Source organism: Pistacia vera, unplaced genomic scaffold (assembly GCF_008641045.1).
Source record: "Pistacia vera cultivar Batoury unplaced genomic scaffold, PisVer_v2 Contig671, whole genome shotgun sequence".
Classification (NCBI taxonomy): domain Eukaryota; kingdom Viridiplantae; phylum Streptophyta; class Magnoliopsida; order Sapindales; family Anacardiaceae; genus Pistacia; species Pistacia vera.
In genome coordinates this window covers 419,989-445,539 of record NW_022196525.1, presented here as the reverse complement: position 1 = coordinate 445,539, position 25,551 = coordinate 419,989, and the positions used below count along the sequence as shown (strand labels likewise).

At 34.7% G+C, this 25,551-nt stretch overlaps 3 protein-coding genes across 3 annotated transcripts; 1 reads left to right on the top strand and 2 right to left on the bottom strand.

The window, feature by feature from the left end:
- Window positions 1-1,086: 1,086 nt before the first annotated feature.
- On the bottom strand, window positions 1,087-1,692 carry LOC116112950 (probable E3 ubiquitin-protein ligase RHY1A). The gene has a single exon (XM_031399074.1). The coding sequence runs from the start codon at window positions 1,690-1,692 to the stop codon at window positions 1,087-1,089; it is 606 nt and encodes a 201-aa protein (XP_031254934.1).
- Window positions 1,693-9,196: 7,504 nt separating this feature from the next.
- On the top strand, window positions 9,197-10,025 carry LOC116112975 (wall-associated receptor kinase-like 8). Its single transcript, XM_031399096.1, has one exon. It carries the CDS (start codon window positions 9,208-9,210, stop codon window positions 9,934-9,936), a length of 729 nt encoding a protein of 242 aa, XP_031254956.1. The 5' UTR covers window positions 9,197-9,207; the 3' UTR covers window positions 9,937-10,025.
- A 971-nt stretch (window positions 10,026-10,996) lies between these two features.
- Window positions 10,997-18,463, bottom strand: LOC116112949 (receptor-like protein Cf-9 homolog). The gene is made up of 12 exons (XM_031399073.1): window positions 16,007-18,463; window positions 15,823-15,906; window positions 14,675-14,926; window positions 13,592-13,994; window positions 13,254-13,390; window positions 12,633-12,725; window positions 12,322-12,455; window positions 12,131-12,206; window positions 11,962-12,038; window positions 11,835-11,868; window positions 11,250-11,399; window positions 10,997-11,140 (listed from the first exon to the last, which is right to left on the bottom strand). The coding sequence occupies exons 1-12, from the start codon at window positions 18,434-18,436 to the stop codon at window positions 10,997-10,999; spliced, it is 4,014 nt and encodes a 1,337-aa protein (XP_031254933.1). The 5' UTR covers window positions 18,437-18,463.
- Window positions 18,464-25,551: the final 7,088 nt, after the last annotated feature.

Below are 25,551 nucleotides of genomic sequence, written 5' to 3'. Positions count from 1 at the left end.
GTCCGCCCTTGCCATTCGGCTTCTTTACCAGGACCGGGTTGGCAACCCAGGTCGAGTAGAGAGCCTCGCGAATGGATCCATTCCGAGAAGGTTCTCCACCTCTGATTTTAGTGCGCGACGACTCCGGATCCATCACCCTTTCTTTTTGTCGAACTGGCTTGGCTTCACTGCTGACATTCAATGAATGGCAAATAATGTCGCGGCTGATCCCGACCATATCTGCGTATGACCCACAAACACGTCATGTTCTCCTTTAAGAAGCTTCCAGCTCGGAAGCAGCTGTGGGTTGAGATAGCTTCCAATCCTTACACGCTGCTCGGCTCTTTCGGATCGACCGAAACCTCGGACAGATCCCAACCGGGCCGCTGGGGGGGATCTCTTGGATTCGCGATCTTGTTATCCTCCCGACCGGGCTGTGGCTCGATCCAGCTGATCGTCATAGCCTGGCGGGGCACACATCGCGAAATGCCCTTATCTGCCATCTGTACCGCTTTTACGTAGCATTCGCAGATGCGCTTTGCGACCCGCTTCTTCTCCGATCCCCGTTGGAGTGGGGAACTTCATCTATGACACGGTATTCCCCTATTCTTCTCTTCACACTTCAACTTTACAAACCATATAACACTTCTTTTTCAGTTAAAAATCCCTCAATTCTCAAAGTCTCCAATTCCTCCAGGGCGGCCTTTCAAATGTCAGTAACAGCCTCTCTTTAGGGTGAACCCTGCAACTTAAGTGATGTAGGTGTAGTAGGAGTTTATTGGAGAAGAAAGTTTGTTTAGCGCGAGTGATGTATCCCAATCCTGACAGGGTTTGCGCTATGCTTGTTTGTGAGTGTATGTGGTGTGTTTAATTGTCCCGTGGAATGTGCTCAGTTAAAACTTGAAATTAAAAGATTTCGGCCTTAGAGTATAATATATACATTAGAAATAATAATCAAATTGAGAAGATCAAAAACTATTGTTAGAAAATGGAATATCCTAATTTATAATTAAAATAAAAACTCATATTATATTCTAGAAGAAGTTTCGAATAGTTATATACCTAAACCAAAACCTTACAAACAAGTAATTGGAGAAAAGAAAAAAATTATACAAATAAATTAACAGGTATCCTGGAGCGGCACATTGGACAAAAACGACTCTTCCACCACCACTTATAATAGCATTCTTTGTGAAAATAATGCCCACAGGGGAGGAGTTTATAATTAACATTGCCATCCTCTTCCTTCAATGGATCTATACAAATCACACAATCACGTTTCTCAGTCCCTTCACGTCCATCTCTTTTTTCCTGCCTTTTTCGAACATTCAAAATCACACGGGTTTGAATAATTCGGCGGTTTTGCCTATTAGCATCTACCTGGACAAAGTCAATAATGTCAAGTTGCAGCTCGCGTTTTAGGTCCTCTGGCGGTTCAACTTTAGAAAGCAAGAAAGAGTTTTCTGATTCAAATTCTTTCTCGCGACCAAGTATGATGGGGGGTTCAATATTCTTGTAGAAGATGTTTTGTACGGAAGAGGAAATAAGATGATCAATTGATGTGTCGGAGTTGTTGTTGACGTCAAGAATGGCATGGCGAAATTTGTAGAAAGCATATGGTGAAATGAAATGGTCAGAATCATTCAATAATGTTTCCTTATCATGAACTTCATGTAGCTGGTAACGGTAAACAATGTTGGAATTGGAAGCCATTGATTGAGAGAGCTTAGAAAAGAGAAAGAAACGGTGTAGATGCTAAAATCTACGGTTACGGAAAGAATGATGGATCCTGTAAGGTTGAGGCCATTGACAATCTATTGTACCTACACATAAAGCAAATAAGCTCGAAGCTTATGTAAACACTGATGTGGTGTCTGGTAGTGTCTGCCATAGGCACTCCGACGCTCAAATCAATAAGGTTGAATGAGACAATTTAGTGAAGGCTAAGGGAAGGAAGGGTTATCAAAAGTACAGCATGGGTGTCTAACTCTTAGGAATAAGAGTTTGGGTCTAAAGTAGGTGCTATTGAGATTGAATGCCTAAACAGAGGAGTAACCCCTCATTATATAGCAGTTGTCTTCGTATCTTTAAATCCATAATGGTAGACGTTTAGTGAATAGGAAAGATCCTGGTTCACTTGCCTCATTAGTACTAAGAGTCCTAATTCATCGAAGATACAGAATCTTGGGCAAATTAGGATGAAACCCAAATAGGAAAAGTCCTAATTACCTTAGTCTAGAAGGTCTGACCTTAGGTGGGCTACCCATGATGCCCATTTTGGAGAGAGATTGGATTTGAGCCATTTGTTTTTACCCATGCCATGAATTCTGATACTGGCCCCAACCAGAATTAGGCTGTGGCCTTGGGCCCATGTAGTAGAAAATACCTACATGGGCCTAATAAGGTCCAAGGTGATTTTTTACTCATACAAGCAGACTTTATAGAAACTTAAGAAAGAGGAAGAAATAAACTAGTTGAGTGAAAATAGAGAACATAGACAGTGTATATATAGATGATTCGTATCGTCCTGAACATAAAAGGATTTAGTTTCCTTTTGTTAATAGGGTTCTTAAAATTTACAGCATTTGATTAGGAATAACAGTAGTATTTTAGTTTGCGGGATTTAAAAGTTTGTTCTGTATTGTTTTCTTTTACTTTCCTCGAAAAGAAACCAAATGGGAAACTTTTAGGTTGAGTAATTCAGTTTGTGTTTGGTTAACTGGAAACAGAAAGCCATGCAAGAATGATTTTCGAAAGAAAAATTTAGCCAAAAAAAAATCGAAAGAAACATATTGATTTATTTGCTGGATAGTTTCATTTCTTGGCTTACAAATTTGTTCAACTGGTTTTCTAAACTATTAACTATTTTTACATATTATTTGAATTAGATTAAATATTGTCTTCTAGTTGAAAATAAATAAATAAATAAATAGAAACTTAAAAGTAGCTGCTTTAACTCTATACATATGATGGCAGAAAATTGATGAAAAGATTAAATAATATCATAAATCGAAACAAAATTATATTAATAAATAATTGAAAGTTACTTTACATAAATTTCAAATGATTAAATAAATTAATTAACAGGCAATGGGGAACGACATAACGGACAGAAACGACTCTTCCACCACCACTTTCGATAGCAATTTTGATGGAAAAGATGAAGACATGGAAGGAGTTTAACGCTGCCATCCTCCTCCTTCAACGGTTCGATGCAGATGGCACAATCAGATTCCTCATTTTCCCTTTCACGGTGCATTTTTTCCACCTTGCGAACCTTCAAAATCACTCGCATTTGAATATTTTCACGGTTCTTTGGCATCCATGAGGGCAGCCTTGACAGAGTTGGTAATGTCATGTTGCAATCTGCTTTTTTGGTCCTCCAGGGCTTCAATTTTGGAGAGTGAGAATGAGTTATCTGATTCGAATTCTCTCTTGCGGCAAAGTAAGACGGGAGGTTCAATATTCTTGTAGAAGATATTCTGTATGAAAGAGTCAACAAGTTGGACAAATGATAAGTCAAAGTAATTGTCGACGTCTGGCATGGCCTGACGAAACTTGTTTAGAGCGTCTGGTGAGGTGAAGTAGTCACCGTCTCCCAATAATATTTCGTTGACTTTATGTATTTCATAGCTATAAGTGATGCTAAAATTGGAAGCCATATAGAGAACTTAAGAAGAAACTTATAAAGAGAAATAGAAACAAGTTTGAGATAATGAGAAAATACTAAAGGGTAGCTGTATTTATATAGATATTAATGAATGTCATAAACATAAATGGATTTGATTTAGGTTTCCAATGGTTAAAAGGTTTAAGAAATGTTTAATTTAAAAGTATTAGGAATATAGAATTTATAATATATAGTTTTAGTAGAAGCAAGTTTCCTATTATTAAAAGGTTCAACAAGTGTTCAATAGAAAAGGAAAAAGAAAGAATTTATAATAATATTAGTATGTAGCAGCTAATCAAACGATAATCATATAATTTAGAAGGAAGAAATTTGTGCATGATTAGTGGAACCTTTAGGAGGAAATATTAATAACTTCAAAATAATTAAAACCGAATCGAAATCACCCTATACTTTTAAAGATTTTGCATTTGAATTCTACCGTTATTATATATGTTATTAATTAAAGACTTTGATATAATATATACAATAATTAATAAATATTGACTCAAAATCTAATCTCACAAACTCTTTCTAACAAATTGGTCAGTTTGTAATTAATTAGACAGGAAAATTCATTAGAAATCATTGACGAACTGTCACGTTGAGATTGTGTGAAAAAGTTTGTGAGATTAAATTACAAATGTAATATTACCATAATTTATAACCTAGAGCGGAGTAAAAACCACAAAACAATGGAGCGCTTTGTACTCAATTGTAAGCACAGAACTATTGGAATTTGGCATGCTACATTAAACATTGACTACGAATGATAACAAATTTAAAACTTGAAATCCATGGCTGGAAAATCATGAGAAGAAATCTAACCCAGGAGATAATTGAAAATTTTGCTAGTGTCTACAAAATAACAAATTAAGTTAATATTTAATGGTAAAATCGAATTGGTTATAAAAAATTTAATTAATATTTCTTCAAGTGCTGTTAGAGATAAATGAAAATTCTAACATTTGAAATATATTGCGTGGTAGGTAAACTCATCAAGTATTTGGATCCTCTAAATGCATGCCAAAGCATGGATAGATAGAAATGTATGTGGAATGAAGATAACATGCATTTGTTTGTTTCAGTTTGGGCATGTGTTGAAGCAGAACTCTCACTTTATAAGCCCTGACGCTTGTAAAAGAAAATAGTTAGAAAGATATTAGGTCAATACCATTTTTGAGAGATTTTAACATGAACAAAACTGTGCTACTTAAGATCATCGGTGGAGGGTTCACCACTGATATCGCAATGCAAGCTTCGGCAACCATTTCTGATCTGAAGAGCCAGCTTAAAATGCTTATGAATGTGGATATAGAGAGGCAAACACTGATGTTTAACGGTGAAGAGTTAATGGACCATCAGATTATTGGTGATTATGAGTTTGGACAATCTCCAACACTTGCTCTTGATATCGCACCAACTGGAAAAACAAAATTCAACATTTTGGTGAAGTTCGGCACTGAACAGACTCATATCATGGTGGACGAAACAAGAGTAGTTGCTGATTTGAGGGCTGAAATTGCAAGGCACTGGGGGATTCCAATTGAGAATACAACCCTCTTCTGTGGTTTACCCATGGAAATGAAAGATCATTTAACTCTGTCTGCTTACAATATTTCGGAGCATTCCAAAATTGAAGTGAAGGTTAAAGCTAGAACTGGTTAATATTGATATGCTTCGAGTATTATTATCGTCAACTTAGTATAAGTAAGATAACAAGTATGAAATAAATGTCCTTGCATGGGTGCATGTTATGCTATTATTAGTATTAATTTGTTAATTCCGGAAGTTAATTTAGCACATGTTATGCTCTTGATTTGAAAGAAAGGATGGATTTTACAAACTTTTCTAAAGATAATATATGATTTCAAAATTATGTTAAAATTGAGTTTTTTTTTTTTTTTNACATAATTGTCCAAAACGTGTTTCATGGTTTGTTCTTATATAATTGTTCTATTTATAACTTTATTCTCAATCAAACTCTCTTTAGTTTCTATTCACAGGACATGATGACCATTACTGAGAATAATTGGTTGACCGTGGAGACTTATTGTGCAAACAAATTTATATTTAGTTGTTATGACCAAGGAAACAAAGGGCTGACGTGGGAAAGTCACGTGATGGGCGTCCTGCTCCCGTCAGAGCAGCATGCGCACGTCATACCTGCCAAGTGATGTGGAGCCCACACGCGTCCATTCTCCTGCAACAAGTCGTGCGCTGTCAGCTGGGAAAAAGAGAAATGGGACATAAAGCCAGATTTATCTACTGACAATCACACCAAACCACGGATTTAGTGATGATTATACACTTCGGATTCAGTATAAAATAGGGAAGACCCCTTCATTAAGGGGATTCGACCATTTTTTACAAGGAGGCAATAGAAATCATTCTCTCTCTTGTAACTTTCTCTTTTGACTTTTTCGTCTGATGTAAGTCAGCTCGCGACCGCGACCTGACACCTACTAATTTCAATACAAATCAGTGGACGTAGGATTTGCTACCTTAGCATCCGAACCACTTAAAAAATTCTCCTTGCATTTATTCCATTCTCAGATATCCCCTTTTTATGTGTATTGAATTGCCAATCAAAGTCGTACACGTATAAATTCGTTGGTGCAAGAATCCAGCATCAACATTAGTAAAGTTAATGAAAATTCTAAAAAACCAATTAAGCAAAGCTACTTCTCCAATACTTTTCTTCTGTTAAACAAAGTTTTGTCTAAGCTTTTTGACACACCAACCTCAATTACTTGTTACTTTTTTGTATCTTTCTTCTTGGGACCGAGATTCAGAGACCCACATACGTTAATGGTGGAACGCCGCCATGCATGTGATGTGAGCACTGAGCATCAAAAATACTAATTTGAGAATGATTTAATCCACCCTGAATTTTTTGTCAACTGTAATCTAGGTCTTGCATTGTAATATATTAATCACCTCCATGAAAATTAATCACCTCTTGAAGCCTCCAGGTGTCTTCCAATGGAGAATCAAGACACCTTCACACGATCAATTGATACATCACAAGGATCATATCACCCTTTCAATAGTTTCGAAGTTGCTTATAGATAACACCCTTTTGCCTTAGTGACCTTTGTACAACAGGAATATCTATTTAGTTTTTATTTAACAAGAAATCGTTTGTATTAGAGTATGTAATGCATTAACCTTTAGTTAATGTCTCATGCACCTCAAATCCGATTAACATAAATTAACATGCCCAAAGAAAATAAAATAATTGTCGACTAACACTTATAAAAATCTAAGTGTATGATAAAATGTACCTAAATTAAGTTAGGTTCATACCTAATAAAGATAGAAGCTTTTATACAAATACATTTTAGTTTCTGTTAAACAAATATTTGTGTTTCACTCTTTTTATTAAAGGGCCCTGATGATTATTGTATTTTTCCAAAGACTCACGTACCCTTGATTGTGGACGCAGTATTGTTATTTGAGCATTATTTATTTATTTATTTTTAACCAAGGTGTCCAAGCTAGCTTACGAGCACCTGGACTAATCCTCGTGAGAGACTAACGGAGCAACCCACCGTCATGACCTTCCACTTAAATCGCGAATGCTCAAATGGGGAATCAAGCCTGAGACTGTGTGTCTATCTGCACTATCCTCAATTCGCCCTAACCGTCTAGGCTACCCACGGATGTGTTATTTGAGCAATATTAAGAATATTTATTTCTATAAAGAGAACATTTATAATTGAATGATAATTTTTTTTTTTTTTTAATCACATGGACCTTTAAATTTTGAAAACTATATCACTGATACCCCTTTACCCTAACTTTGTTATGTTGCGTTAGTGTTAGATGGGTAAATTGATAAAAAGGGTCCGTTTGTTTTATTATTTTCGATAGTATTTTGAGAATAATATTGGGTAGTTGAATAGGAGAGTATTACGAGGTAAAATTTAAAAATTTATAAAAAAACCCCCTAGGTTTACTAATTTAATAAACACCCCAATATAGCAAAAAATTATAAAATCATAAAAACACCCCTATCATCCACAGTGCCAGATTCCGACCACCACTACCAGAATCTGGCAAAAAAATTACATAATTATACATATCGGTCGGATCTGACGGGTATAACGTCGATATGACCTTTTTCAGCCAGATCTACCACGGATTAAGCATGCTCAAATTTACTGATTTATAAAAGGAGATAATTCTCTTATTTAATAAGATTTTATTGGATAAAGAATTAGACCTTTCTCAAATTTTATTATGATATCAAAGTTAGACCATTAAACTGTGTTAGAGTCAATAATTACTTTTCAGAAACAAACATAGCCCACCATATGAGTTCCTAAACAAGCACGGGCTTATCCTGTTGAGATTGTAAAAAACAATGCTCAATACATCCAACCCAAAAACATCGGAAGAAAGACAGAAGAGAGAGAAAGTTCATGACACTTTTTCCAATTAAAAGTTATATTCTCTTTTTTATATTATATTTTACTCTTTTCCCTCTTAAAGTAAAAACTTTCGGTTCAACAAGGAATTACTAATAGAAATTAAACACTTGTGTATTTAAGATAAATTATTTGATAGGGATAAAATAAGTGATAGATTTTATTTTTTTTCTTTATATTCAGACAAGTATGTCGAATGTATTTTTATTTTTCACATTTTGAAATTTTATTTTCAGAAAAATATACTATGTTTTTATTTTTTATCTTTTCAAGTCATTTTTAATATTATAAAAAATACATATACACAAAATTCTTAAAAAAACCCTAAAGTAACAGAAATTTCTAAGAAAAAGCAAACAGTGCCTCCGACAATGGTTCAGTCTTTTTCAACTTTGTCCACAAGAACCATTCATACGTCACAAGGATGACATCACTTGGATGAAATCATCTATTCAATGGTGGAACGGCCCCATGCATTTGTTACTTTGTTTATTTTTCTTCTCAAGAGTCGAGACCGGATTCAGAGACCCACATACTTTAATGGTGGAACGGCCCCATGCATTTGATGTGATGTGAGCATCAAAATACGAATTTGAAATTTCTATAGAGAAAATGATTTAATCCACCCTTAATTATTGGTCAATTATAATCTAGGTTTATCATTTTAATATACAATTAAGATAGGATAAATTAATATCCTTTAAACCATAGAAATTTTTTAAATTATCAATATATTATTTAATTGTATAAATTAATACATTCTTTATTTTTATTTTTTAAAACATTGAACTTAATACAGATATATATTATATATAATTTTGAGCTTATAAGAAAGTGTTTTGTAAACCAAATTATAATGTAACGAAATCAGAGCAAAAGGGTATCATTGATAAAGTTTTTTAAAATTTGAGGGCCCACTTGACAAGATAAAGGGGTATCAGAGATACATTCTTCAAACTTTAAGGTTTCATTAGTAAATAGTGTTAAAATTATCATCCAAACAATAAGTTGAAAAACCTCAAGGGTGGTCTACATACTCTTCCATTTCTATATGTAGCGATCGTTTATGTTGAATCTCCACGATATCAATTCTCAAAGAAAAGGAGGGGCTGCCAAAAGTAATTAATTATGGCCATTAATCATCCTCATTTGTTGTTGTTGCAGATCATAATCAGTTTGTTACTCTGGACAATCAATTTCAAAGCATCAGAAGCTTCATGTCCAACGAGTTGTGGTAAAGTCCAAATAAACTATCCCTTCGGAATTGGAGCAGGCTGCTTCTTCAATGAATGGTTTGAAATAACCTGCAACAGCTCTTCTACTCCCTCTGGACAACCTTTCTTGACGAAGATGAAGCTGAAACTAGCAGAAGACACCGCTGCTATGAGCTTCGGGATAGGCGTCGAAATGCCTGCAATTTCTTTAAAAAACACCTCTACAGGTATTAACCTTACAGACTCACCATTTTTCTTTACAAATAAGCACAATAGCTTTATTGCCACTGGTTGTAAAAAGTATGCGAAGATCGACAAAACTGATGAGAGTGGTTCAACAACTGGTGGGTGTCTGACAATTTCTGCTTGTGATCCTCTAAAAGGAAACACAGAAGGTTGCTATGATTTCATATGCCCCGTTCCTTCAAATACTACGTTTGATTATGGAATCGTATCAAAGCTTTATTCAAAGATCTCCCAGAATTGCAAATCTGCCTACATTCTTGACCAAAATTGGGTCATGACAAATTACGTAAACGACCGCACTGTTCTGAGAAAAACAGAATATCAGAAGGCCGCTCCTGCAATACTGGAATACGGAACATGGCAATGCATTCAAAATTCACCTCCGGTATGCAACTAAAACATTAATTTTCTACGAGTTTATCTTTGTAAGACTGATGAAGATGAGTTTTGTATATATAATAATAATACTCATCTTTTCTTGTGTTTTTTTTTTTTTTTACATGAATTTATATAATTTTCAAGTGTGAACATCCTGGAGTTTTTAAAACCAAAGTTCTGGCTTTTGATCTTTTATCTTGTGAAAGTGGCACTGGCAATCCCCGTTTGCTGATATTCACTTTGATAGTAACAATCATCGTTTTAATTAATAAATTGAATCGTTATCCCTGTCCTTAAAACTGATATTAAATTTTTTAATTAAGTTTGTTTAGCATTAAAAAAGAGAACTAGCTATATATGAAAACAAAAGGAGAATTTAATATCTTTTTGAATAAAATTTCTTTATCTTTTCCCTGAAAATAGCAATCTGCGCTTTAATGGCTCTGGTATGATTATTTTTCTTAATCAAAGGCAGATTCTTATAAATTATCCAAAACGTGTTTCACGGTGTTGATGTTTGATTTTGACATCAATAACTTTGCACGTAGTAAAATGCTAAGAAGTTACATGTGAGATAATTAATTATGAGAGTTGGATAGGTGGGGTACTATTTTCACATATGCAAAGACGTAAAAGTAAATAAGACAGTAAATATTTTTATAGTGGTTCAGATGCTTAAAGCGAATCCTATATTCACTGTTTTCTTTTATATGAGTGTGTTTTTGGTTATTAGCCAAGATTACAAGAGGTTATGAACTGCGATATGGGTTACATGTAATTGATATTCTAAGTGTTCTTAAAGAATATTAAGACAGTCTCTTTCCCATAATGTGTTTTTGTTATATTTTTTTGTTGGATTTAGAATGTCTAATCCCGGTTTTGTGAAGGAGAGCTACCTATTTATACCCCACTGAACTCAAGGTAATGATTACACGTCTATAAGTGGGTTAGTACCATGCAAATTCATCCCGTTTTTTCATTAGTTGNGAAGTGGAACGGAAAGAAGTTCATGGAAGTTGTGCGAACGGAAAAGAAGTATATAAAAGTTGTGTTAGTCATCCTATCCTCAAAAGAGAGGTTCAACTCACCTTATGCTGACTGTACTTCTCCCTGATTGCAGTCAAATTAGGGTGACCACCCTTACAAAAGAGACGATGCAGTGCCTTGACACAGTCACACAAATCTGGGGGTTGGTAAAGTGTGTAATGCCCCAGGGTAGAATTCTGCATCACAAGAAATGCAAAATTTTACTATGTTTTAGCTGAAAATAACGGGGAAGATAGAGATCTCTTAGCAACAGGCAAAATCAAACTAATAATTTTTCATGCATACCCAAGGTTTCTTGGATGGAAAAATAATAAAATTGGCCAAGAAAGTAGCTGATGCAGCTACTACTGAGGGGGCATATGAAAGCATCTTATATTCCAAAAGGGATAATTCCACTATGTAGTTGGCCAAGCACTCCAACTGCAGTGATGAGACCTACAAAAGGCAAGCAAATATTAAAACCATTGAAAAACAATGTTCCAACAACAGCCATTATTGGAAAAACAAATATAAGGGTGGTAACATATGGAAGTTGATAACAAAAGCATGATGGCATCAACAACAAGAATGTTTACTGGTGCGGACGGATCCAAAAATTTCTGCTAGAGTGGACCAAAGTAAAAATTAATTATACATTAATATTTTTGCCCATTAATATTTTTGTTAGGGTGGGCCAAAATATATAAATTATACATATTAATATTAAAAAAAAAAATTCATGGCCCACCCAAAAAGTGGCTGGATCCGCCACAGCTGATACAAGTAATTATTCACACTGTGTTTTAATGCATTTAGTGAAAAAGAAATGAAAATAAGTGGGGGAAGACAAGATAATGCAATTCTAAAACAATCTATTCCAATAAAGGGTACCTCATTACTTCCTTGAGCAGCATGGACAAAGCGCCTGAACATTTGTTGTAAATTGCAGGTCAATTCCACAGATGTATAAAAGAAAAGCATTTAATATTTCAATAGGAACATAAAAGATGAACTTTACCTCAGAAAACATTTAGCTGTAGGGACTGTCATTTCAAACTTCAAGTAATTCAGTACCGCAGATTCCATTTGGAGAACCTGCAGCAAAGGATATTGCATAACACTTCTGAAGTGAGGAGGAATAAAGCTATATAAATAAGAATCTAGACTTTGGAAAATAGAATCCTAACCTCCTCTTTGGAGTATGTATGATCAGTAACATAACAGAATTCTTCCACCTGGGGAGCACATATTTCCTCATATTTTCTGCAAATATTATTACTTTCAGTTATTATCGATAGTCTTATCATAATATATATTTACGCACTTGCACATAGAGATTGCTAAGTTATATGAAACAAGAAAATGTACGTAAACTTACGCTGCAATCATCAAGCAGGAAACACCAAGCAGTTGTAACTTCTGCCGGTTTATTACATTGCCAGAAAGATAACGATCTACATAGTTGACTGTCAAAAATAGAGTCTCAGGTACAAGTTTGTACTCTTCAGCAACCTGCAATTAAAAATTTGAAGTTCAGGATAAAAAATCTCATAAGAGAAAGAGAAATTTTATAATGCAAGAGAAAACCCAGGTATCAACATAATAAGCAGTTGTCCTAAAAAATGCAACCATGAAACAGAGAAGTGGGTCATGAATGCCCTGCCAATATCATTGCCCACAACAATTTACCTCCACTAGCCAATCAATCAATATTGCACGCATGCTGGCATTCATGTCTTTCTGAACCCTTTCCAAGAAATCCGTTGAAGGCCGTTTCTTTGCCTGAAAATTCGAAATTTAATAACTTAGATGCAGAAAATGATGAACATTACATAACTTCAGACCATATTTCTCAAAGACAATTTCCCATTCCAACTATCTATTATTGGAGAATGCTTATCATACTGCAAAAAACTACATAATTAAAAAAACCAGTATTACCACTTATGTTTGTGCTATAAACTGACATGGCAGTATGATTGATAGAGAATTACCAAAACATTAATAACATTCTTAACCTCAGGAAATCACAATTAATGGAAATATATTAATATAACCTTCTTACTCTTGAAACCGGTTTTTCAAACATTATATAAAACTGTGTCATATTCCAACCTTAAACAGAATTAGAAGATAAATAAATAAATGAACAATAGCATTTATGGGTCCATTGGGAATTTACTGAACTTTAACATTAGTAAATCGCAAAAGCCAGAAAACTCAACCGACCAGTAAAAGAAAAACAACTAAGCATTTTTGGTAAGTTAATCAAAAGGCAAGTACAATTTAAATATCATAAGGATGCCAAACCTCAGATGCATGCAAATGCTTATAAATGTCAGAAGCAATGGTTGCACAAAATTGGGGATCCTTGACATTGTAATCAATATCATCAAAATCACCAACCGATTCAATCTCCACTAGTATATCTCTCTTGCAAGACATCCCTACGATCCATAGAGCCAAAACAGCATTAGGATGGCCATAAAAGTAAAATTCTATCAATCTGCAATTGCAATATATGAGAAATAACTACAGTATCAAAGCCCACATTGGCAACACACATGGGATAGGAATTGAACACATGAAGAAGCCCAACAGAAAAATAAATTAGATTAATAGCAATCAAATTCTTTCAAAGAAAAAACCTTCTCTTTCAGCATGATCTGAAATGTTGAGAGAGCTATGAGTCCTCATCTCAATGGATTTAATTGTTGAATCACCTTCATTATCTATATATTCAAATTCTGGACTCCTCAATGAATCGCAAGTAGACATGGTCTCATCCAAAGAAACAGAACCAACAACTGATTTGCTTGGAGAAACATCTGTGCTTCGGGGTACCAGAACTGCACTATCAGGAGCAGGAAGGATAATGAAACTGCTATTTGGAGAAGAGAAGGCTCTAAAAGTAGGTTGATCACTACTGGGGGAAAATATATCATTACAAGATACACTTGAGGTTGCAGGCAAAGTATTTCCAGAGAGCCCTTTATCATAAGCATGAGCAGAAGATTCCTTTTTCTTGGCAATCTTAGCTGAACATGGCACCTTTAGGTTGAATTATAAAAAATGATCAATTATTGTTCAAAATCAATAAATGCAGAACTGAAAGTAAGAGTGAGTTAAAAAAAAAAATAGCTTCTGAACACTCAGAATGATTACTATCACAATGATTTAGGGGCATTTGGGCGCCATATTGAAACCTAATCCTTTGAAAACAAGGTAGATATCATCTCAAAGCACACGTTCAAGTTTTCTATGAAAAGATTGACATAATAATAAATCTACAATGTCCTCATGACAACATGACAGTCATAAATCACAAAATAATTTTCAAAACATGCAACTGTTCATACTTCATGGGCAAAATAATTAAATATATCAAGAACAAAGTAGCTAGAGAATAACATAGATGTTATTAATGTGGAAAATATGCAACTGATTCGACCGTAAGTGTCAATATTTAACACCATAAAATTGATCAAATTATAGCAAGTAAATGATCTGAAAAGATTATCAATTCCTTATAAATTAATCTGTCTTTACAAAGACAATTAACAATTACAAGGAAATAGATGAGGATTAACATAAACAAAACAATACCCAAAAAATAAAAAAAATACCAAGTAAAAAATGATTTGCAAAATTAATCCGAAACAAGTAAATCCAGTATCGACCAGTATTAAAAACATACACAAACCAGAAAAAAAGAAAAAGAAACTACGCACAATGGACTTAGGAGGAAGGGTCCCCAAGACCCGCGACCCGACTTTAGACCCATTTTTCTGGTTCGTAATATCACTGAGAGCCGGTCGCTTCTTGGCCAATTGCGGCTTCGATATAGTAATTTTCTTGATGGAATCTTCCGTTGTAGATGGAAGCCTTCTGGCCATTGATGATGATGATGACGACGAAGAAACTGACTGGTAACGATTTCGCGTCGACATTTCGGGCCAAACCCTAACCAGAACCAGAATTCTCTGCAAAATTAGAGAAAATAAAAAGGGTTTCAGTTATAGATGAATTGCGTTGTTGTTAAAAGAAAATCAAGAAATTGTGATAACGTGAGGATAATTACTACTTAATTTGAGATTGGCGCTTTCAATTTCAAGATTCTTGGAGGGTTTTAGAGGGAGATTGATAGAGCAATAGTTTAAGAACTAAAGAGCGCGAAAAAGTGTTGGTTTAAAAGGAAGAAGGATGCATCGCAGCCGTTGGTGTTTGAAGGAGTGATCTGATCCGTCTGTTTATAAAAAGACGATAACTGTAACACTGTGTTGGGCCCACCCTTGTCTGCCGGCTGTGACGCTTATTCAGGGATCCGTAGTTTTTATTTTTTATTTTTTATGATTATTGGTTTCAAGTTTAAGCTAGTTTACGTTTGCAAGAATGGAATTATTATGATCAAATGTTTTGATAAACACAAATTGATTTTATGATATAACTATAGTCAGATTAAATGTATTAATTTATTATTCCTAAAATTACTTAGATAATATTATATTATTTCAAATTTACGAATTAGTTTTTAACAAGTACCATAATTTTGATTCACAATTTTTAAAAAGAAATATATAATAATGTCGTAAATGATGTATTAAGTCCAAAATCCAAATTATTATTATTTATCCGGGGGTACTATTAGTCAATTTATATCGTCTTCATCATAGTATCAATTAATCCATGCATACAACCCATGCACCGCATGAATTAATCCTTCAATTTAGTGCACGGGGAAGTATAGTTAGTCGACATATTGGTATTATTCAAAAGATATATGGTAGCGAGATATTCTATTACTGCATTAAAGAGATACAAGGCAGAAAAATAACAAGCACCACACTATTTATTATACAAAATCTGTTACAACACTTACCCAACAGACCTCTTGCATGCATGCACTACCTTCTTCTTCCTCCTCGATTGTTATTGGACCTTCGCAGCTTTCTATAACGTTTTCCTTCAATCATGACAACCAGCCATTGAGGCTTCCCAGTTGCGAATACAAAAGATCCCATAATTAATCCAAACACCACCCCACATCCATACCCTATTAACACCACTCGCCAAGCAAATCCATTTTCAGGCTCTACGTCATTTTTTTCTGATGCTAAGAGCTGTGGCACACTGTCATCACCACATTTCTTTGACAATGGAAATCCACACAATCCCAAATTTCCACTATACGAATTATTTGGGAATGTGTTAAATTGATTATTTTGAGGTATGGGACCTGTAAGATGGTTATGTGACAAGTTTAAAACTTCAAGAAAGTTCAAATTTGTCAACTGACGTGGAATTTCTCCGACGAACTTGTTTGAAGAAAGGTCTAATGACTCAAGAGCTGTCAATTTCCCGAAAGATGATGGGATATGACGAGTTAAACTATTGAGAGAAAGGTTGAGAAGCTCAAGTGCATGAAGATTTCCGATTAGTTTTGGAATCTCTCCATGGAAGTTATTGTTTGAAAAATCAATCATAGTAAACCGATTGAGAATTTTCATCATTTCAAAATCGGACCCTTTTAGAGTTACTATCACAGAAACTTGATAGTACCCATCACCCAAGTATCGCAACTTCTTTCCAGCTTTACCAACATTCATCATAGCTTTCATATTTTCAAAATACTTTGCAGGCAAAGGACCACTAAAATTATTATTCGAAATATCAAAGAATCTTAACTTACCAAATGAATGATTGGCCTTGCCGGAAGAAACTCGAATAAATCCGTGAAATTTATTGGAACGAAGAACAAGAACCTGCAACTCTGGAAGACTTCTCAACAAATATGGGAAGGTATCCTTTATGTTGTTGTTTCCAATGTTGAAAACTTCAAGCCTCGTACAATTCACCAAAGATCGTGGGACAGACCCTTCCAGCCAATTGTTGTTGATGGAAAGTTTCCTCAAATGATTGTCTTTTGAAAATGTATCAGGAATTCTTCCATAAATTATATTATTTTGCAGATCCAACACTTGAAGACTACTGTTGAAGTTTCCCAAGCATTTTGGAATGGTGCCACTCAAGCTGTTATTATAAAGATCAAGAATTGCAATTGAGCTCATATTGCATATCAAATGAGATATCTCTCCGGTCAAATTATTGTTCGAGATCAAAAAGGATCTCAAGTCATGTGGTAGAACTGGAATTGAACCATGAAACCTATTTTGATCCAAAAAAAGAAACTTAAGAAATGGCTTTGGAATTGAACGATGTGCCCGGTTAGTTGATTGTAACCAAGGTCTATATATTCCACCCGTGGGCCGTGGCAGACTGAATAGCCAAGATGGTAGAGACCCGTTGAGCATGTTATCAAAGAAAGAAATATGAGCTAACTTTTGAAGTCTATTAGCATGAGAGGGGATTGGACCAAGTAGTTTATTACTTTGGAAAGACGAAAAAGAAAGTTGAGTAAGGTTGACAAAAATATCAGATGGAATTTCACCAGTGAAATTGTTGGATGAAAGATCCATAGTATCGAGCTGCCCAAGCTTTGAAAGAGAATATGGGATGTGGCCATAAAAATGGTTTTCCGGAAGACTCAAAAAGTTAAGTCGTGTAAGGTTACCAAGTGATGGGGGAATTAACCCAACAAATTTGCAACGAAAGAGACTCAAGTACCTCAACGACATCAAATCGCCGATTGAGTTGGGTAATTCTCCTGAAAAACTCGTGATGGATACGTCCAAAATCTCAATGGGACTGGTCCAGTTAACATTCGGAAAGATGCCTGTTAAGTTGCGGTTCAACTGTAAATAGAGGATTTGTAGATTCGGTAAGCGAAGGATACTATCAGGAAAGTAGCCTTGCAATCTACAATCAATGAGACTCATGTATGTCAAAGAAGAAGATAGATTGGTCAACGAAGAAGGTAGTGTGGTAGACATGTCTATGTAATTAAGTGAAATTTCCTCCAACTTGGTCAGATTGTGAACCAGCCCTTCCAAAGAAAGGGTTCCAAGACTCACCTGAGGGTTGTTAGAAAGGTCAAGCGAAACTAATTTAGACAAACGGGAGATTTCTGATGGAAGTTGGCCAGAAAAGTTGGAGGAGGAAAGTCTAAGGACTGTCAAATCAGGGAATTGACTAAAACCAGGGGAAATCTTGGAGTAATTGAAATCATTATAAGAAAGGTTTAGGCTTTGCAAGTGAGAAAGGTGAAAAAGAGTGCTGTTGGAAGGAATGTCGCCAAGAAGCCAGCTACAACTGAGGTCGAGGCCAATCACATGACCGGTCTCTGTGTCACATGCAACTCCGTCCCACGAGCAGCAATCACTATCCTCCTTCCATGAGTGAATTTTTGGATAAGACTGCGTCTTGTACTCATCACAGATGGAAGAAGAACGACTGTTTTCGATGGAAAAGAGTTGCTTGAAGTGTAGTAGTGCAAAACTTTGATCCTGAGAGCAAAGTTTTGCGGAAGTTTGAGAATACAAAAGCAACAACTGAAGACAGAAAATTAATTGACAAGACAAAGTTAACCAACCCATTTTGTGTTTCCGTAATTAATTGGAAGAACTGAGATGATTATAAATAGACCAGAAAATGTAGATCACTTCTGTAACTATTCTAACAGGTTTACTAACAAGAAGACAAGTAAGAAAGCAAAAAAAAATCAAAAGTAGTTTTAATTTGGTCATGCAGTATGATGACTCCTCCAATAATTTAGCACTTTTTGAATGGCGAATTCTACAACTCAAGATTCACGACTACTAAAGAAATAAATTTTAAGGACTCTGTGTTGGGTTAGTGTGAACCATCTGAACCCACATTACAGTAAAAGTTTTGGTGGCATTTGTGAGGAAACAAACAATTGTCAAGGTTGTTCCTTTTGGTTCTAAAATACCATCACATTACAGTTTAAAGTAGAGGACTTTAATAAGAAGATATGCGTGGAAAGATAGGATCAGGTTCTAAAAATAAAAGATTTGAAATTAGTGTGAATTAACCTTTTGATAAGATAATTAATTCAATGGACATGAAATTTATATAGAATTATAATGGGCAACCACGTCAGGTCTTCTCGTCACAGTCACAAAAGAAAGGATAAGGATAAATTTTGCCTTCAGGATTTTGTTGGTAGTTAACATCGCATGACCTACTGCGCTTGCATTAGCTTTGTGAAGCGCTGTTAATTTGTTTAAGGTCCACGCTAGTTTATTTTTTAAAGATGGATTTAATTATATTTTGGTTCTAATGATGCTATTTATCCCCACTTAAAGTGTGAACAGTCCCTTTTTTAATTTAAAATAATAATTAAACAACGTATATGGATAGAATGGGAACCATTATATATTTAAATGAAAAAAAAAAAATTTTAAAAAGAGAGAAATGGAAATTTAGTGTTTGAACTGAACGGAAAATAATGGGCAAATTTCCTTGAGCCAAAAAGGTAGTAATTGACTCTTAAATTATGAGAAGATATGAGATTTGTTTCCCAAATTAGGCATATAATTAAACAGGTTCATTAGTATAATTATTAATATGGATTTTCAGATATATAGATAATTATTTTTATAAAAATAGTTTAACTTAGAAATGTCAGGATGTTACACTTTTCCTTTTGGTAATGGTTAGTAGTTGTATTACAAGAAGTTTTGATACATTTATTACGTAAAAGATTCCATCATTCCAATATAGTCCCACCATTATAAGTGCAATAATTTAAAATTTTCATCAAGATGTATTTTTGTATTGAATTATTAACTGAAAGTGAAAGGCAATGCTCTACTATCTAACTTTTTTTTATTTAATGAATTATCCTCTTATCGTCTTTTTTATTTATACTTCTTGGCCTTGAAGAGAAATGTAATTTTGAAGTTAGAAAGGAATCAATACTTTTTAATTGTTTTAATTATAATTAGTTAATCCAATAAGATGTTTTTATTATTATCAAGCATCAGACAGGAGCTTTCAGAATACATAACAATATTTTCCAGTCATGTAAATATTGAATGCAGTTGGATAATTAATTAAATAAAATAATTACTTACCAAAACCTTCTAAAGCAGTATCTAATTGCTTTGTTGGATAATATATTCAAGGATGATAGTTGGCACATGTTTTATTTCACTGATGAAAGGTACACAGTACTATTGTCAACATATTGACCAAGTTTCCAGATCATTTTCTCCTATTCCTAATGCAGTTTTTGGTCAATGGAAATCCATACAATCCCGAATTTACCACCTCAAGGAAGGTATCTGAACAAAGTAATGCAACGTTTTACAAAGTTAAAGCAATTTTGGTAAAGTAGTATTCTCTTATCATTCTGGGTAAAGTAAATGTTGTACTTATACAAAGAACTGTAGCTACATAGCTATTTGGACTCTTGACAGCTAATCAAAACTAATATAACCAACTAACTACTTTACAGTTCAGCAACTACCTAACGTAACCAACTGAGCAATAAAATAAAATAATTTATTTTATTCTGTACATCCTGGAACTTGATGGAAATCCAGCAAGACCAACTTGGAAGTAAACTAATGAAACAAACGACCAACTAAGGACTTGGTAAAAATGTTGGCAACTTGCAGCTTAGAAGAGATATGTTGAGGATGGACAAAACCAGCCTTATATTGATTGCGAACCAAATGACAATCTATTTTAAGATGTTTGGTGCGCTCATGAAAGACAAGGTTGGTAGTGATATGAAGAGCACCTTGATAGTCACACCAAAGAGGAATAGGAATGTGAAGATGAATATGAAAGTCCTGAAGAACATAGGGAATCCATTGCAATTCACAAACAATAGAGGTGAGACTGCGATACTCAGCTTCAGTAGGGGATCTAGAGATAGTAGTCTATTTCTTGGTTTTCCGAGAAATTAAGGAAAAACCAAGATAGACACAATAACCAGTTAATTAAAGACTTCCTACTAGTTGGACAAGAAGCCCAATCTACATCACAAAATGCCTCCTTCAAGTAATGAAGAACATGAACAACAGCTTCCCAATGATGAGTACAAGGACATTGAACATATTAGCTGAGTTGCTGAACAACATAAACAAGATCAAGTCGAGTGAAACCAAGATAAAGGAGTCTACCAACTAACCTGCGATATTGATCAGGATTAGCAAATAAGTATCTTCAGTAGAACAAAACTTGAATCCTTTAGGTAAAGGAGTAGCAGCAAGTTTGGCACCAAAAAGGCCTCCATCTATAAGAATATCCAAAGCATACTTCCTCTGATAGATGTAAGTACCCTGCGAGGACCGAGCAATCTCAAGACCAAGAAAATACTAAGCATATCCAAGATCTTTAATAGTAAACTGAGCATGAAGAAACTTCTTAACAACAAGAATGTCAGTTTCAGAAGAACCAGTAATGATGACATCGTCAACATATACTAAAAGAGCAAGAAAAGAAGAAGTAGTAGACTTAATAAACAAACAAGTATCATGAGTAGATTGAGTAAACCATAAGTAAGTAGCTGAGAAGTAAACTCATTATTCTATTGTCTGGAAGCTTGTTTTAGACCATATAAAGATCGTTTCAAATGACAAATTTGATCTGGTCCAGCTTTATCATAACCATCAGGTGGTAACATATACACTTCTTCATCAAGATAACCATGTAAAAATGCATTATTAATGTCAAGCTGATGAAAATGCCAGAATTTAGCAGTACCATCGTAAGAAAAATTCGTACAGTAACTAATTTTGCCACAGGAGAAAAACTATCAAAATAGTCAACACCTTCAACTTGATTGTAACCTTGGCAACTAATTAGGCTTTATACCTGTCAACTGAACCATCTGAATTACGCTTGATCTTATAAACCCATCGTGAACCAATGGCTTTCTTTCCTACACGTAAAGATGTTAACTCCCACGTATGATTAGCTTCTAAAGCGTTAAGCTCATGTTGCATGGCTTGTACCCACTGATCATTAGGTCAAGCTTGACTATAAGAAGCAGGCTCTTGGACACTAGATACATTTGCCAAGAAGGACATATATGATGAAGTAAAAAGAGGTGACTGCACATATGGAAATGTAGGAGGTGTATGTGGTGAAGAAACAGCAGGCTAAGCAGCAGTGGCAATGTAAGTCAATGAACAAGTAAGAACATTAGAGACAAAATCCTCTAACCAAGCAAGGCATTTGGATATCCTGGTACCGTATCATATAGGAAGAGGTATAATTGGTAAGGGTGAAGACTCTATAGGAAAAGAATTAGGTGATAAAGGTGATAAAAGGGAAGAAGGTAATATTGTATGACTAGGAAAAGCAGTAAGAGGAGTATATTGATGATTTTCAATAACAGGAATCTAAGATAAAGACACAGTTGTTGAAGTAGGACTACTCTGTTTAAAAGGAAAAGAATGCTGATGAAAACTAATGTCCCTAGACAAAAACACTTTTTTAGAATGAATATCAAACATTTTACAAGCTTTGTGACCATATCCTAGGAAACGCATAAGTTATAGAGGCAAACTTATCTTTATGTGGATGTGTGTTAGTAGCAAAACATAAACGTCCAAAGGTTCTGAGGAAAAAATAATCTTGAGGTTTATGGAAAAGTATTTCATTTGGGGTTTTCCATTTGCAAACAGGAGTGGGCAACCTGTTAATGATATAAGTAGCTATGAGTATGGCTTCCCCAAAAAAAATACTTAGATAAAGCTGATTGAAACATAAGGGATCAAGCTACTTGAAGCAAATGTTTATGTTTCCTTTCAACTAATCTATTCTGCTATGGTGTATGAGTGCATGATCTTTGATGTAAAATGTCATGTTCAAGGAAAAGAATCTGAAAATCTTTGCTAAGAAACTCAGTTCCATTACCAATTTGGATTTTTTCAATAGACATGGAGAACTGATTTTTAATCATTCTAAAAAATATGGTCAATATATGAACTACTTGACTCTTATGATTTAAAAGAAAAGTCCAAGTAGCTCTATTAAAATCATCAACTACAGTCAAAAAATAATGTGCCCCTATAAGTGTAGCTACTTTATAGGGTCCTTAAATGTCGATATGAATCAATTCAAAAGCTGTGTGAGAATTTGTGCTAGGATGGAAAGATAATCGATGTTATTTCCACAAAGGACAAACATCACAAATAAAAGTAGCAAAATCAAAATGCTTGATAACAAAAGTTTTATTAAGAATATCATGTGATGGATGGCCTAATCTTTGATGCCACAAAGTCAATGTTGAAACACTATTAGTGACAAAACAGATAGTGTTACAAGCATGTGTAGTAGTAGGTAATTCAGACCTAGATACAAACTGTGAAGAAAATGTTTTAATGGTTTCTGTTGCAAAAAAGGATTTATCTACAATGTATAATCTTTCCACTAACTTGGCAACTGCCAATACTACTTCAGTCTGTAAGTCTTGTAAGAGACAGTGAGTAGGATAAAAAAAAAAAAAAAAAAACTTGATGAGTGTGGACTCTGAAAGTTTATTTACTGAAAGTAAGTTGAACTCAAAGTTTGGAATATGCAAAACCTTATTAAGTGTTAAAGTTGGCTGCAAAACGAATTTTCCTATGTGTTAGACAAAATTAATTGATCCATCTTGTAAGTATACATGTGTGGGTTTATGAATTGAATTATAGGTTTTAAACAAGGCAAGATCATTACACATATGACTTGAGGCTCCTGTATCTATAATCCAAGATCCTAAATCTAACAACTCAATCAAACTTATTGCTTGTGTTGGACCAGTACCTGCAAAGTCAGCAAAATGAGCAAAATCAATTGTAGAGCCATCAACTGATGCTTTCCCTTTCATAAGCTTGGCCAACTCTTGCTAAATTAATTATGATATTGTCATTCCCCACTCAGTTCCAGTATTACCAAGTTCTTTCTCAACTTCCAGAGGTGTATCAGTCATATTTGCATAAGTCTTGTGTTGAGTCTTTCCCTTTTGTTCCTTCAAACCTTTGTACCGATTTGGATAGCCATAAGCTTGAAACAAGTCTACTTCGTATGTCCATCATTATTGCAGAAATCACAATGTAAAACCCATGAATTTTATTTAGTTATTTACTTCTCTTTCTATTTGATTTTATGGTATTGTTGTAAGAAAGGGGTATTTTTGTCAGTTTTTTAAGTTTGTGTTAAGGGGTGAAAACAAAAGAAATAAATTATGATGGGTTTACATGTATCAAGAGGGAAAAATCTGGACACTTTTGTTAGGAGAAGCTTATGTGGAGAGGTTACACTGGAATTAAGAGAAATTGGGGGCAGATTTATAATTTCAGAAAAAAACCGTTTTAGATATTAAAAAAAAAACTGGGTTGTTCGTCCAAATGAAGAAAAAGAAAACGAGAGCAGAGAAGAAAAAAAGAGAGGAGAAGAGAAGAAAGGAAAGAAAGAAAGGCAAAGGAGAGAAAAGAAAAAGAAATGAGAGTAAGGAAGAAGAAGAGCTGGCCAAGAAGTAAAGTGAAAGTGGAGGCCGAGAGGTAAAGTGAGAAAGGAGGAGTGAGAGTGAAGCACAGCAAAAATGGGGATAAGAGAGAATTTGAAGCAGATCACTCCAAATCTGGGTTCAGGTAATGCATGCATGGGGTTAGGAAGCAATTTCTTTAATTATTTCTTCTTTGCTTTAAGAGTGAGTGTTTGATCTTGTTAGAATCTCTTAGATGCAAGGTTGATAGCCCAACTGTGTTTGAGGGGAAACGTTGACCAAAGCTAAAAAGAGTGAAAGTGGGTAAAGTTGTAAATTCCACTTTCCTGTAACGGTGTCGTTTTGACTCTCTCTCATTTCGTGTAAAAGAGAATAGTCTTCTCTTTGTATCAGCTACCAAAATCAGAAACAAAAACACTGTTACACATATTTGCTCTACTCCTTTTTCGTTTTCTCTTTGAATCTCTCATGGTATCAGAGCTGAAGACTCGCATCTACAGTTAAGAATCCTGGCTTTTCGTTTCAAAAAAGTGCTATGGAGAAACTGGCGAATCTCAACTCAGCTCAGTATTCAATTTTTTTTTGTCCACTTTGCAAGTAATCACACTGAAACTGACCATAGACAACTACAAGGACAACTATAGGTTCTGGCGTTCTCAAGTTCTCTCGGTCGTTGGAGCTCATGAACTAGAAGACCATCTCACAGGTTCAATTCCATGTCCTGATCCTATAATTGTCTCTAATAATGATAGCTCAACTCAATTAAGTGAAACCCTAACTAAGGAAAAAATTAATCCAGCTTATGTAGCTTGGAAGAAGACTGATAAATTTCTTGTTACTTGGCTTCTTGCATCAATTTCTGAGTGTATGTTTAGTAACATCTCTAAATGTCAATTTGCCACTGAAATCTGGTATAATCTTAAACATGAGATTGTTACTAACTCCAAAGCAAGAGCACTTCTCCTAAGGAATTTACTTCAGACTACTCAGAAAGGAAGTATAAGTATTAGTGAGTTTGTCAAGAAAATGAAGAGTTTTGCTGAGAGTCTGTCGAGAAGTGGTCAGGTGATAAGTAATGAAGATCTACTTCAATATGTGTTGGATGGCCTTGGGCCAGAGTTTGATGGTGTCGTGGTCAATCTAACATCTCGGATTGAGTCTAAATTTGACTCGGTGTCTCTACAAGAAGCTCAATTTTTGCTCCAAAAATATGAGATGAGACTGGAAAAGTTTAATAGTGTT

Bases quoted from the DNA above. Each gene is read 5' to 3' on its own strand.
- LOC116112950 (XM_031399074.1), bottom strand. From the start codon at position 1,692: ATGGCTTCCAATTCCAACATTGTTTACCGTTACCAGCTACATGAAGTT.
- LOC116112949 (XM_031399073.1), bottom strand. From the start codon at position 18,436: ATGGGTTGGTTAACTTTGTCTTGTCAATTAATTTTCTGTCTTCAGTTG. The intron at 13,391-13,591 runs GTTTTTTCTTTG...TATGGATCGTAG, and splicing joins AGATCATGCTGAAAGAGAAG to GGATGTCTTGCAAGAGAGAT. The intron at 12,726-13,253 runs GTTTGGCATCCT...TCGAATTTTCAG, and splicing joins AGCATTTGCATGCATCTGAG to GCAAAGAAACGGCCTTCAAC.
- LOC116112975 (XM_031399096.1), top strand. From the start codon at position 9,208: ATGGCCATTAATCATCCTCATTTGTTGTTGTTGCAGATCATAATCAGT.